Below are 15,042 nucleotides of genomic sequence, written 5' to 3' on the forward strand. Positions count from 1 at the left end.
AATAATAATAATAATAATAATAAAAAAAACATTTTAAAGCCATTTTTAAAAGCAAGTAAGATGTTATGGATACCAGAAATTGAGTCGTATTCTTATGTATTTTTTATTTGAAAGACAGGCCAGGCTTTCTGCAAGGCTCAGATGTTGTTGGTCCATGTCATTTGTTGATTTTGATTCTATTTACAGAACCTGAGGCAGCTACTGAGAACAGGGTTTTACTGACAGCTGCTGGAATTTGAGAAGATATTACAAAAAAGATGTGCTAGCAAGTTTATTATTTCACTGCCACAGATGTTGCAGGGCTGTAAAAGGAACTGTTACTGACTGTAGAGATGTGATCCCAAAAAAAAACAGATGCTGTTATCACGAGATCATGAGGAACATTAAGTTGTGAATTTGAGATTTTGAAAAAGATAACACATGGCCTCTGGATATCCATATGATTAATTTTGTTGCACATCACAAGCTTTTGTAAGAGCTCATTTGTCTCAGTATATTTCTTTGCAAGTTTTTTCCCTCCCTGCATTAAATTACTATTTTGTAAGCAATAAAAGGAAAGAAAGTGACTACAATATGATTGCACTTGACTGCACTGATGTCTTTAAGCATCAATCATGAGCTGAAGTAAAACGAAACCTTATCAATCATCGTTGTGGCCACAGGAGAAGGTTCAAGAGGATAGCTTTCTTGTCTCAGTAAATTAAAGATTAAATCAATTAGCATATGGTTGTAAACCAATTTGTACATTTCATATATATTAGTACATTTTGTGTACTATTCGACAGTATATAAGCAACAGTCACTTCACTACTAAGAAACCTCAATAAAAAGTGTTTTTTCCTTGGGTGATGTTTTATTTTGACACTTAATAAACTGGAAAAAAAAACCCTGCCACCTGCTGGCAGACAGTATGAAGTGTATGCTGATTTCCTGTAACAGACTGTTTACCCTATACCCTAATTCTTCTCTTCTACACACAGCTCACGCCAGCACCAGCTGAGCCTTTCACACTCTCCCAAAGCTCAAAGCTAGCTGTATGAATGGATATGCTTTGGTTTGTTTGTCCTTGCTATTTGGTGTATGCTTATTTTGCACTGTGGGACACACAGTGGGAGTAACCAGAAGGTTTTCTGAGTGTGCCAGGGTTTTCCAGTTTTGGGACATTGGCATCTTGCAGTGCGTTTTATTCCACGTCTAAAAGCCCAACACCCATGTGTCAATCTCTGATACAGAGGTAGGAAATGCCTTCAAAAGGAGCTCCAAATCCTCCCCATTTTATAATTCAAGAGCCAGGGCTCGCTTCAGTGACAGTCCTGTGTTAGTGTTGCTGTAGCATGCTGTCACTCATAACCACCACATTCCCATGTTAACTGCATTCCATCTTAACTGCACATTACAGATTCTATGAGGAATGTGATGGCTCACTATGACATCTTTGACTGAGAGCTCTTTGAATCCATACTCTTTGATTAAGAAATTTACAAGGAAAAAGTGGCACATTGAACACAAGGGACTGAGAGTCCATCGAGAGGGTCCACAGGAATCAAAGATGTCCTTAAACATCCTATCCAGCTTGCCTGCATACAAATAAAGCAATCTCAGGCAACTGTTATGTTTATAAATACCACTGATTAAACATAATTGTCATCTATATTTCAAAATTAAGCTTTTTTTGCTACAGGCTGAACATTTGTTTCCCCCTTGTCTTTCCCTGGGCACTAACTCCATTCACACTGTTATATTCCTCGATTCTTTGCATTTTCAGTTAAAAAGGAGTGAAATGTTGCACCTTTGTTAACACATACATCCCACTCTACATTTGTTTTTTGTTTCTAGTAAAGGTGGGGTTTAGTGATTTTAAGTCAGAGCACACTTGTGCTATTTCTTCCCATCACATTACAGCAGCTGTCAATAAAATTAAAGTAGAAACTCCAGTTTCCATGGAGGCACAACATCCAACCAGTCATGAAAAGAAGCCCTCTCTACTTACCTGTCAACCATGTTTTCTGTCAATTCAGAAGCTCCCTCTCTTGCTTGCATTTAGATGTTTTAGCCTAGTCCATGTTTATGTGTTTTGGAGGATTTTACTTACTTATTTCTGACAAATGTACTGACACTCTCACTCAATATACTGTACTTCATATGTTTGCACGTTTAGGTTCTCAAAACACAAAGCAGAAAATATTATATATTTTACTTTTCCATTCCATTTCATTCATTGTCTTATGATTCTATACATCTAGAACTGCAAGGACACTCAACCGTCTGCTAAAGCATGAGTATATAGTGTGTATATGGTTTGTGGTTGGTGTTGCATGTGTGACAGCAAAGCGGCAGTCGCATACAACTCTCTCCTCCTCTACAGTTTCTATGTCTTTCGTTTCTCTATCATATCCCTCTAGGGAATCAGGGGAGTGTCTGTAAGCCTTGAGGCTTTACATTGTGTGCTGCTGCCTCACACTTACTGCATACTCCACTTTCATTCCTCTCCTCCTCCCATTGCACCCATCTTGTTCTCATTCATTTTTTTTCTTGTTCTGTAAGGTTTTTGCATTTGCTCCTCCCTTTATTCTATTCCTTTCCTGCTAAATCTGTCACTGTTCATATCTGTCATTCATTCACTCACTCACACACACAGACGCTTAATAGAAACTGTGGTCACACAAAAGAAGGAGGAAGCAGGTGAAGGAGGATACCGAAAGACAGCATCACTCAAAGTCCAATCCTACACACACATATACACACACAGAGACTGCAGCCTCTAAGAAAAGCAGCCGCATCAGTTTTCAGAGCAGTGCTCCCTCCTCCTCCCATCCTCTCTTGCTCGCTCGCTCGCTCTCTCTCTCTCTCTCTCTCTCTCTCTCTCGTGCCTACTCACATACTCTCTCCTTCTTCGCAAGCACTCTGGTGCTGTCTCTCTCTCTCTCTCTCTCTCTCTCTCTCTCTCTCTCTCTCTCTCGCTTGCTCGCGCTCTCTTTAACTGTATTAGTGCCAGTGTCTGTGTCTCTTAGTGTGGGAATGTAGCAGACTTGGAGGCAGTGCTGCTGTTCAATCTGAGCGCATGGATGGACTTTGGACAGTCGTCTGGATGTGTGTGGGCAGAATGGTCTAGCTAAGGGCATGGATTGTTAAAAAAGGATCAAATGGATTTAGCCCGTCTCTGCCCTCTGTGATTAATTCCCCTGGATCGTTGTCCATCGCTCAGCTGCTTTCTCCTGGGGAGGAGATTACCAGCTGCCTGAGTCGGCTGGAGAGCCGCTGGTGAGTGAAGAGAGATGAGGAGAGCAAGATTGGCGTGTGTGTGGAAAGAGTGAGCTGCAGACGTGCCTTTGGAGTGAAGCTTTTACTCCCTACCACTATTACAGCTTTCCAGTGCAAAGCCACAGACACAAACGCTGAAAGGCAGGGCAGCATCAGCTGCGATGGTTGCTGCGTTGGTGCAGCTGTGAGAGGGGCTGCAGCAGGGAGTTGCCGGGTACATTCTTGCTCAGCCTTGGATTTACAGTGTGCTTCTAACCGTAGCCGCAGTGTCCTCGATCCACTGTTCTGTCTGTCAGCCTTGTTTTTTTCTTGCTCTCACCTTTTCTACTCGCTGGAGCATCTTGGGAATTATCTTTAGCTCTCTGGACACTGAACTAGATAGAGGCACGTCTCTCAGCCCCCCCCTTCCCTTTCCTCACTTACCTCTGCTCTCTGAGTGTGTGTCTGTGCTACAGCATGTTTGTGTGTGCGTAATTATTCCTGGCTTGTGATTATTGTGTACTGTGTTGTTGAGAATTTGTATTCAGGTAGTTATGTGTAGGCTAAGGTCCTGTGTGCTGTTAATATGATCTGTCAGAGATTGCATCTGTCTCTGTAGCTGTGGCTGAGTGCATGTTTGAATGTTAATGAGATGCCCAGCCCTGGTTTCTTGGTCAACCCCCTCCCCTGCTTGCATCGCTTCCTAGCCGGGCCCTAAACTCCAAAAGCATGAGTGAGAGAACAGCTCTAGGGGCCACCATGGAGACCATGACCCTGGAGGAGCCCGGGGTTGAAGAGGCCTCTCCCCGGGTCCCGGGGCCCCTCCGCTGTGGCCCCTGTGCCATGTGGCCCCGCCAGCAGACATGGCTGTGTGCTGTGCCCTTGCTGATGGGATTTGTGGGTCTGGGCCTCAGTCTCATGCTCCTCAAGTGGATTGTAGTGGGCTCAGTCCAGGACTACATGCCCACTGACTTAGTGAATGCCAAGGGTATTGGGCAGGACCCCATCTTCCTCTCCAAACCTAGCGCCCTGCCAAAGGGCCCAGATGCTGCCACTACGTCCACTACCTCCCCAGGCAATACTAATGGGCCAATACCTGGTTCAGCTGCAGATGGGACCTCTACAGTGCGCAGGACTCAATCAGGCACATCCTCAAACCACAGCAGCAACAGCAGTGGGGCAAGAGGTGCTGGAACAGTGGAGGGAGGCTCTGGGAATCGAGCCCCACACCTCCATAATAGGGTTGGCACACGAGGGAATGGCACTGCTATACCTGGGGAAAAAGAGGTGACCCCACGCAGTACCACAGTCAGAAAGCCAAGTCCAGGTGGCAGCCGAAATGTTTATCCCTCATCCAGAGCTGTACCACCAAGCCCAATCTCCATCACTACCACAACTACTGCAACTACCACTACTTCTACAGCGAAAAGCACAGCCACTACCCAAGTGCCCCCACCTATCACTACATCTACTAGGCCTACCCAACGCTTAAACCATGGACGTGCCGCCAAGGGGCCTTCCACCAAGCCCACTCGTCCTCACCACCGCTTCAGAACACGTAAGTCTAATCACCCACCACTTTAACATCACTGTGTGCACGCGTTTGATGTTTGTGTAGTCATTATGCATGTTCTTCATTTTTTGATTTATCCCAATGTCTGGCCTCGAGATTAGGTGATTTTTAAAGAACAATTTATTTTACTGTGATTTCAGTCATGCAGTACTTCAATTTTCCTCAGCTTGTTTATGCAAAGGAGAGTTAGTTTGTAACACAGTGGATATATTCACATAGACACTGCTTTTCAGATCAGTCTTACAAAAGAGGCAGTCAAGCAGGCTAATAGTGCTGGTGCTGCTGTGCTCATTAGCTGTGCATGGTAATGAGGGCTCACATGAGTCCTCTCCCTTTCTGCACACTTAGATATGGATCCTCCATTTTTTTGGTCATTTTTTAATATCAGTCTTTAGGAATAATGTTTCTTTTTTCATTTGGTATTCCAATATATTCCTGGCTTCCTGTGATATTCTATTTTTTTTCAGTAGCACTAGCCTAATCTCATTGCTGATCTAGCATAAGAGATTTGTGCCCTTATCAGGCGCAACCCTTAGACACAGAGCAAACAAGACAGAAAGGCGAGAATAGTGAAGAGAGAAGAATTTAAGAGGAGAGGGCACTGCTGCCTCTGTCAGCACAGATCAAGTCTCAAGGAAAAGATTCCATTTAGATAAGTGAAGATATGAGTACTGCAGTAGGTATGGCGGGTAGACTGGAGACAGCGGCCGCAAACTAGTCTGAGAGCTCTACCACGGGGAGGACGAGAGTACGAAGGAAGGGTCTGACTCTAGAGAGGTTTTCATTATAGGTACAAAAGAGCTGCAAGCCGAGACTTCTGTTTGCTGTTAAGTGTATATCTCACTTTACATGTCTGTTATACAATTCTCTCTACGTTTCTCTCTATGTATTCAGGTATGCTTTTTGCGAACACTAACTCCATTTTCAAAGCAGTGCGATAACCAGGCATTAATGGAATCACTTCATCTCTTCAGAAAAAAAGGGGGAAATATTAATGGCACCAGCATGACTTGTATCCAGAGGATGAGCCACAGTGGGGAATTAGCACTACTCTGTGTGCTAATTAAATGTTCTTCTCTAATCAAATCCAGAAGGCTGTTTATTTAGAAAGCAGGGTCCTAAAAACAGGCCACCAATTGTGAGTGTCACTACCAATTATCAGCTTTAAGATGATAATTTCAGCAATTTACATAGGGCTTAATGCTTAATGCATTAACTCATCACAGTGTGGTGTGTAAAGGGGTATCAGTCCAAGGTTTTTGTGTCTGTGCATCATCTCTCCACCCTAATTTCCTTTTATAAAAATACATTATGGATTAGGGTGTGACCAACGTGAAACAAAAGCTTATAGGGTCCAGTTTTTAAAAGCTTAAAATTCTTATTATGAGTAATGTTGTCTGATATAGTATTAGTCAAAAATTACACAGATTTTACTGAAAGGTTACTGACATGATATAGCAGAAACCCATAATTATTAAACTGAAGAAATAATTTGATTTAATGCAAACGAGATCAAAAACACAAGCATTTTCCCTTGTTCTTAGGTGTTTTTAGCAAGTGCATTGCTGTTCCTTTTACACATCTCAGACTGAGCCTTATGTCTGAGTGATATGACAGGTTTAGATTAAACAAATATTACTTTACTACTACAGAATAAACTTTCAACTAATAATCTATTAAATCCCCTTTTACAGATTATAATGACTGCAGTAGTGGTATAGACAACTACAGTTGAACATCTTAAAAGATTCTCTAACATTTTAGATGCCTGTGAAGTTGGCAAACTCAACTGATAAAAGAGAAGCAGACATTGTCCTGGTGGGTTGAATGGATTTCATGTTTTGGTGTGAAACCAGTTTTCTAGAAGCAAGTTATTAGCACAATCTAAATCTTGACCTTATCTTTGGCTCTTATTGTAAGACACATCAGATTCATAGAAATGGTTTTCCTGTCAAATATTCAAGGTGCCAATCAAACAGCGAACCAAACAAAATAGGAAACAAACCTTAAGCAGCGAATTTTGTGCTGATTTAGATGCTTTAAATGGACTAATAGGTATAAAAGCTTTTAAATGAGTTTTCTGTGTGCATTTTCCACTCTACACATGCCTTAGCCTCCTTTTTTGTATTTCGGTTTGGTTTGATTTTTGGTTTGTAGCGGGTACCACATGTCACTCTGATTCAGAGTAACAGGTGTGAATGTTGAATGCTGAAAAGTGAGCCAATTTAATATTGCGTATATTTTATTTTTAAACACTAATATGTCATTAACATTCTGTGGTTTAGATTCTCTGTTTATAGTCAGTGACATGATGTACCTTTATGTACCTTTGCTGTGCCAGGGATGTGGATTTGCTGGAAGTATTGTACTTAAGGGCGAAAAGTGAACCTGCCATGAACCAGGACTGGAGGGGGGTTGCAGTGGTTATGGGTTTGGGTTGAAAACCTCTACAAACCTCATGGCCCTCATTTATTCATATGTTGATGCCATTCTCAGTCACATCCTCGGTCATGATTGTGATAGCAATGGTTACAGAGCTGAGGTCTTTATGACTACAGTTTTATGTGTTTGCAGAACTGGGAGCTGCCCCTAGGGCTAGTGATATTGTGAGCACACACTCCACATGGCCTTTGCATCCTATGATAGGTGTTGTTGTTGGAAACGTGTGACGTTTTTGAGTTCATCCTCAGTGGCAGTAAAAGGATGAGGTTTGGCTGCCTGTAAAATAGACTTCAATTTCTTTGTGCCATATTGTGTAAGGTAATCTGTCACAATTTAATGTAATCTATTCCACTCGAGCCAGAGCCATACACTGTCTTCTGGGCAAGTGCATGATGAAATGGCCTGTAGTGACCAGATGCACGAACATCCATCTTTAGGTGAGATTTGTATGATAATACATCGGGAGAGCCTGTACTTGTATTTCAGCCGAGCGAATTGGATAACAGAGACTAACAACATTTTAATATCACTCAAACAGATCCCACCACACATGACATGTCTGAATTAATCTCTGTTTCTTCTGCAGTGGGTTTGCAGCCGTCTATTAGGAGTCGCAGTGAAATTTGAGAACCTGTTTTCCTTTGTCTCCAGCTGTACTGCACTTCACCTTCTTCTCCTCCTGTGAAACTCTCTTCTTTCCTCTCCTGCTTAGCTGTTTCACTCTTCTTTTTATCTGTGTTTATCTCCCATTCTCTCACTTAAATTGCCTGTCTGTGCACCCTGTGTGTGTGAGTGTCCTCTCACGTCCTGTGTCTGTGTTTCTGTTTGGTGCACTTGCTCTGTGCACAGCCTCATTGCTTCCTGTATGAGGAGGTGAGGAGGCATGGAGCAGTTTGCTGACTGCCGGCAAAATTGGGGGAGAGGCACACCAACCGACTCATCATTGTTATTCCACACACACCTTCCATGTTAGAGTGGTAAGAGTCAGAAGGTAGTGTGCTAGAATGGGTTTTTGTCAGGAATGAAGGCATGCAGAGGAAGAAACAGTGAGGGAGGGAGTGAATACGCAAGGCTAGATCCTTGGCAAAATACACAACCAGGAAATAGCAGTGGAGTCAATCAAACAGAAGGCTTTTCAGGTAAAAGGAGTGAAGGCAAACGCAGAGTTGTTTTGATGTGCTAACCTGGAGCATGCCCACTGTTCACGTCAGCTGCAGCAGCGTCAGCATCAGCATCAGCAGTCTCACTGTTGCACATGCTTAAACATTAGGATTAGAGATGAAAAACAGAAATCCATTTAGAGCAGACCCAGGGGAGGTCATCTGGGCTTTGGCTCGGCTGCCATCAACACACTGCTCTCCCCAGATACCAGCAACAGGACTGTCACATGACCCTCAGCAACCAATCCAAAATGATAAGAGATATAGGAAGACAGACAGACTCTATGGGAGTGATACTTTGCTTTCTGGCGTCGTAATGATATCTCCAAGCCAAGCGTGACCCAAAATATTTTTACTCCTACAGTGAATTGGATTTGAAGACATTTAGCCATGCTGTGTGTAAGATTTACAGTGACCATCTATATTCAGGCTGGACAGAGGTTCCTCTCAAGCCTGGCCCTGTTTGTCAGTGACATTTCCGCCTGCTGTATGTCTGACCCTTTACAGTCTAGTGGGAGGCAGGGAAGTTGACGTGGCCCAATATTTGGCTGCAGTAAGTGGCACTGAAGGCCATCTTAGGCTTCTTTAATGTCACCAAGTGATTTATGAGAGCAAAATGTCCACTGGAATGCAGAGATCTTGGACACATGGGGATAGTGTGGCAGAGGCTGAAATATTAATGCCCAGAAAGTAAAACATGTGGAATGCATGTTGGAGGAAAGATGTATAATTAATGAAACCTTATTTTAAATGTGGAAAGGATGTCCCAGGAAGAATGTACTAGAGGAATTTAGAGTGCAGATATAGAGTGCTACATGCTTTCTGAATGTACCTGAAAATCACACTTTTAGCAAAGAAACTGTTTCCAAAAGGAGCAGCACAACTTTAAATGCTATGTTAAGGAAGATCAGGGTTTTTTTTTTTTTTTCTTCTTCTTCTAAAATTGCACATGCTGGGTTGTTGTCAGGCTTTATTGCTCTGGCTGTATAAAAAAGCTACCAACCCTGACTTTAGCATTTTAACCTCAAGTATTTTCTACCATCAAATTTTACTCTAGAGTGGGTTCAGCATGTACACTCACCTTACATCACTTATGGTAATTGGGTACTTAAGCCTGGATTGATGTATCTGTCAGGGCCTGAAACCAGAGCAGTAGTGCGGTAGAGTACTGCAGTACAGCCTCGGTGTTCACTTTTGACAGACCTGCACTGCAGCCCTGCTCAGCTGATGGTGATCTATGAGAGCCGGGTAATTTATCCAGATTACGGGCATGTAAGACACAGCAATCTAGATGCTCATGGCTGTTCATGGAGTGCTGCGACCCTCCTCTCCTTTACAGACAACGAATGCAGCTCATATCCTTCTCGGTAACGAGCATTATAGCAAGAGCAAGACAGTATTACACACAGCTGAGCTGGTGCCAAGGGGATTACAGTTCATCATATCTGATCTCAGCCACTTAGATCCCCTCTATCGAATTCCACACCCGCAGGGCCCCCTGGATTCCGCTATCAATTTACCCAGTGATGGAAGGATGAATTGAAGTGAGATTTGCACATTCTCAGCAGAGTACCACCATGTTGGAGGCGGGAGTAATTAGAATAGGAGAGAGCGAAGGATGTGGGATATGCAGACCCATCGCTGACAGCACTCTGCTGCTCTAGTTCGTGAAAGCAACCAGCAAACCCACTGGGAGTCTAGATGCTGTCAGGAAGCTGTGTTCTGCCTGAGTTATGGGTGCTTGCTTGGGAGTCTTACCATACTTCCTTGATTGGAGGAAAAGGGCATCAATGTTTTTCAGGAGACATTCTCCAACTCCAACCAAATTTTGGAGGATCTAACTTTCATAAGCTTCTCTTCTCAGTGAAAAAAACAAAGTGTCCATATGCTCTGAAAACACAAATCCTACAATAGAATGTTTTTTTTCCTGGCTACTGTATTTCTAACCATGTAACGTTCACCCCAGCATTCTTATTCAATTATTTTACTTGTCAAAGAGTTTCTTCATCACAAACGTTCTTTAGTTTCTTTCCATCTTTGCTTGGATAAATTGCCCTCTAGATGTGAATGAGTGTGCATTTTTGTGTGTGGTGTGTGTGTGTATTCTGAGATGGACTGCCATATCATCTGGGCTGTATTCCTGGGATCAACTCTGGATACACTGCATCAGTGACAGACATTAGCCAACTAACATGCGGGATTAACAGGCAATTCTGTGGCTACAAATCACTGTGCAAAGATCCATTGTGTGAGTTCACAAACCGAGCTCTTACAAATCATTTCCCGAATCAGTTTTAATGTAGAATCACTTGTCCATAAGTTACCCTACCCTTTTGAGTTTTTGACTTCTCTAATTTAAATATTCTGAATTTTGCATAAAAACAGAGGAGAATTGCAGTCATTCCTCTGAATTATTTTGACAAGTGCTTTATTGTTAAAATTGGGAATGGTATTATCAATGTGCCATACTGAAAAGAAAAAAGATTTAAAGCTGCTTTAAACTTCTGCTGAAACTTGTGTTACAGTGTCTGTGGTTTTCTAAGAAAGCTCACTTGAGATATGTTCAAGGTCAGGGTAAAGGGTTTATTAATAATTAATATATGAAGAGAACAGTACACTTAAGCATCAGTCCTATTGTTTCAGTCGCAGCCAGGCACTCTGCATCATAAAGCTTGTATTATAAGCTGCAATTATGTAGGTGTTTGTAACTGTGCAAACAGGGAGTGTGGTAGCTAGCTGCTCATGTATAATGCAGATCTGCAGAGTCTTGTGCTATGCCATATGGGATATGTGCATGCGAGTATCTAAGTGACTCAGACGCAGGTAGACTAAGTGTGCCTGAGGTACAAAGTGAGAAAGAGGCCATCACTTTTGTCTGGACTAGCAAAGTCTGGCTCGCTGTTGAAATCCTGGTATGGTGAAGGAAGACTTCTCCAGGGGGATGATGTAAACCATCTCCTGGACATGAAAAGTGCCCTATGTATTGCTGTCTTGTTTTCTTTCTATCTTTCTATGTCTTTCTATTTTGACAAATCTACTTTTCTATCACTTTAAAACAGTATTATAATTTAAGATCTCCTCACTTATATTCTGTGTTTTAGAGAGTCAAAAATGGCAGTTGCTCAGTCTATGAGGCAACATTGTGAATTATATATCAAATCTTCTGCCTAGAGTACTCTCCTCAACGTCTCCCTCTTTCCATTTGATGTTGGGCATTAAATCATTGATGGGTACATGTTGAACAATAACGCTCAGCTCATGAAACACCTGTCACAGGCAGACTGAGAAGAACACAAAAGCACAGTGAGAGGAACCGAGATAAAAACAGCACCAGAACTTTCCTAGAAATAAATGCAATCCAGCATGGTCAAGTAAAATTGACATGAAACTCCTAGCTTACAAAAGTCCAGATACAACAATAGCCACAACTGTTAGATTTTAATGCTTAAACATTAGTGATTAGTTTATGGTTATAAATCAATTTGTTGTTTTTATTACATTTCTCTATTTTTTTATTAAGTTCTCCCCAGTTTGCTCTAATACAAATTTCCACCCGTCATTCAGCTCTCCCCTTTTATGCAACAGCTGCCAAGTGTGGAAGGTGAAAGCTATCGCATGTTTTCTCTGAGACAAGTAAAGCCAGCCAACCACACCTTTTCAAACTACAGCTAATGCTACTGTATAACATTCAAAGGAAATCACTATTTGCCCTCTTCAACATATAGTACATGTTCTCACAGGCACCCACCCACTGTTGGTCTAGTGTCACTATGACTGACAGAAGAGAGAGTAACACAACACCTCCTACCCAGAATGCAAGGCCAAATTTGCTCTCTTGGCTCCTGGTCATGGATGTCATCATTGTGAATTGAACATGAATATGCCAAATGCTTTTCTGTTCCGTTACTCAGCAGCTACAGGGTCTACAGAGGTGGATGTTTAAAAAAAAAAAAAAAAAGTTTTTTAGACTTGTCTATGAAGCTTGTAGTTCTGTGTAGCATAGCTTTTTTCTTGGCTGATGCTTTGGCATCCGGACCAGTTTTCTATTGGCTTTTATTCAGATTGCACGGTCCCTCTGGTGTTCCTCTTTCACTCAGCATTTAATAACCTTTTCTGGACATTATCCTGGAAAATTTTGGTTACTGCTTTCACTTTCTGCTTTGCCTCATAGCCAGATGTCAGTATATTATTTAAAGATTCCAGAAAGCAGATTTTTGTGCTTCTGTTGGCCTTTCTGTGAGCAGTTGTTTGTGTCAGCTTAATATTTCTTTATACAGACCTTTAAGAATTTTAAGGTTCCGTCTGACAGTTTTGTGATTTGAATTTATTGCGCCATAAAGGTTTTGACCCTCAATGATTTAGACTTGTATTTGTATATCACCTTCCTTCTTTTTCTTCATTTCTCTTTCTTTAGTGATAATTTAAATGCAACAGTAAATAGGGTAAAAGGGAGTAATGGGATTTTAGCTTTTTAAGAGTATCTTAAAATGATGGATTGTTTCTTGATAAATGCCTCTTTCTAATATAAATAAAATAAAATATTTTTTTTTGTAATTATTTGGTTGGTTTTAGCCCAAGCTAACACAATAAATAACATAAAACTAAGTCAATTAAAAAGCTTCTTTGTTTTTGTATTCTGTAGCTTAATTACACATACCGTATTACTTCATAAAGATATGCACTATAATTACAGTCTTTTTTTTGCTTTATTTGTTCTGTGACTGTTTTTGTCATTAGTTTTTTTTTTATTAAAGTATGTTTCAGTATCTTTCTTCAAAGACATTTTTTATTTTACTGAAAAGAAAAGAAATGAAGCTGTAGTTGGAAAGTTACAAAAGGTTTTTTATGGAATTCTGTCAAAGTTTAAATTTTTTAAAGCATACTCATAAATATAAAAACATTATGCTTTATGTAAAACGAATTGTCAAAATCTTCCCATGTTTAATGGCATAGAAACGACATATTTTGAACCCAGACAGTCAAATAGAGTCTTAAAATTCTTAAATGTGTTTGTGCAAGCAGCACCAAAATTCCTAAGGGGATCCCAACAGGTATCGCTGCTGGCACTAACATTAATGTGATGCTACTCATTTTATTACTCCTTTTAAATTCATACATTTTTACAAGAAATTACAGTGAAGCTGTTAGCAGTTAAGCAGGGGATAAATATCCCTGATTGTCTATTTGCATACCATATCCTCTTTTGGGTTAAAGGGTAAATGATAAATGTAGGCTGTAATTTTTTTCCATTAACATTTAATTTCCCCAATTTTCTCATTTACACGATGTTGTAGGAGCTAGTGGTTTGCTACGTGACATTACAGACTTTCTCTCTGGCAAGTAACCTGGGCTACTTTAGACTTAAACCAATATAATCCTTCATTCATCTTCAGGCAGGGCTGTGCTGGGAATAAAGACAAGGACATGAGGTAATATATCTCACCACCACAGGACAGGCACACAGTCACACACTCATTCACATCTAGGGTCTATTTAGAGAAGCTAGCACCTACTGGCATGTTTTGGGAGATGGGAGAACCCAGAGTAAACCCATACCCAAAGTTACACAGAAAGCACATGTGAAACTCCACATAGTAACCTGAGCTCAAGATCTAACCAACGATTGTGAAGCTATGAGGTTGCAATGCTACCCACGATTCCACCTTGCTGCCTCTTGAACACCTTATAGATTTTGCAAAACAGTAAACACTGTAGATGTCCTTGGGTGGCAAATTTGGCATTTATCTCCTTGGTTGTAATTTAACTAGTAGACCTTGGCGTATACAGGGACATGGTACTCCCAGGATTCCTTTGTAATTTGTATATGTAAATGTGATTATATTTTACCTATTGTCAGGGGCCTGTGTTTTACATGATGTCTTCAATTCATATGTTTGTCATTTTCTTGAAGGTTTTACACAGGACAAAGTCTCTAAATAAAAAATACCCCCCAGCTTTCTCTCTCTCTCTCACACACACACACACACACATTTCTGTGAGTCCTACAGCTTCATTAGTGATGGAAGAGCTTAAACAGCTTAAAACTCTGTGCCAGACTGTGCACTCAGACCCTCCAATGCTAGATATGAAAGCTTTGATCATAGCAGGCTCTGTGCCACTGTAGGGATATAATAAGATGTATTAGAGCATGCAGAATGAAGTTAAGCCAAGACGAGCCACACTCCTAGCTTTACCTTCCTTGTATGATTTCATGTGTCTGTGGGCATGCATCTCTCAATTTCTGGCTATTATATATCCATCTGGGTGGGAGGATTGCTGTTGTGTCCTTTGTGTACCCCCTTGTTCCTGCAAGCCAGGCCAGTCACTTGAGTGAGTGGAACTATAAGTGGAATAATGAAGATTAAGTAGAGATTGAAGAGGTAGATTTGAGGGTCACAAAGAGGGATGGTTGGATTTCCCTTTCCCTGTCTCTGCTCTAAGTTCTCAGAGCCGGATCCATTTTCATTAAAACAGCTCGCTCTTTTTCTTCTCCTAGAGCCATGTCTGGGTCTTACAGGTAGCAAGTGGGAGCTGAGCAGACAGAGATGTACTGTATTTGGTCTAGGGTCAGAGTTTTGTGTATCTGACTTGCAGTCATTTTAGAATTGAAAGAGCAAAAGAGGCAGT

The 15,042-nt window shown here is 41.3% G+C and overlaps 1 protein-coding gene across 2 annotated transcripts in view; it reads left to right on the forward strand.

Moving 5' to 3' along the window:
- Positions 1–2,952: 2,952 nt before the first annotated feature.
- nrg3b (neuregulin 3b) overlaps positions 2,953–15,042 on the forward strand; it is a 127,563-nt gene continuing 115,473 nt past the window's right edge. For both annotated transcript variants that reach the window (XM_058405435.1, XM_058405436.1), the window contains exon 1: positions 2,953–4,798. In XM_058405435.1, coding sequence (XP_058261418.1) covers positions 3,970–4,798 — 829 coding nt within the window. In that variant the 5' untranslated portion in view covers positions 2,953–3,969. The remainder of the gene's footprint in view (positions 4,799–15,042) is intronic.

Source organism: Hemibagrus wyckioides, linkage group LG13, assembly GCF_019097595.1.
Source record: "Hemibagrus wyckioides isolate EC202008001 linkage group LG13, SWU_Hwy_1.0, whole genome shotgun sequence".
Lineage (NCBI taxonomy): Eukaryota > Metazoa > Chordata > Actinopteri > Siluriformes > Bagridae > Hemibagrus > Hemibagrus wyckioides.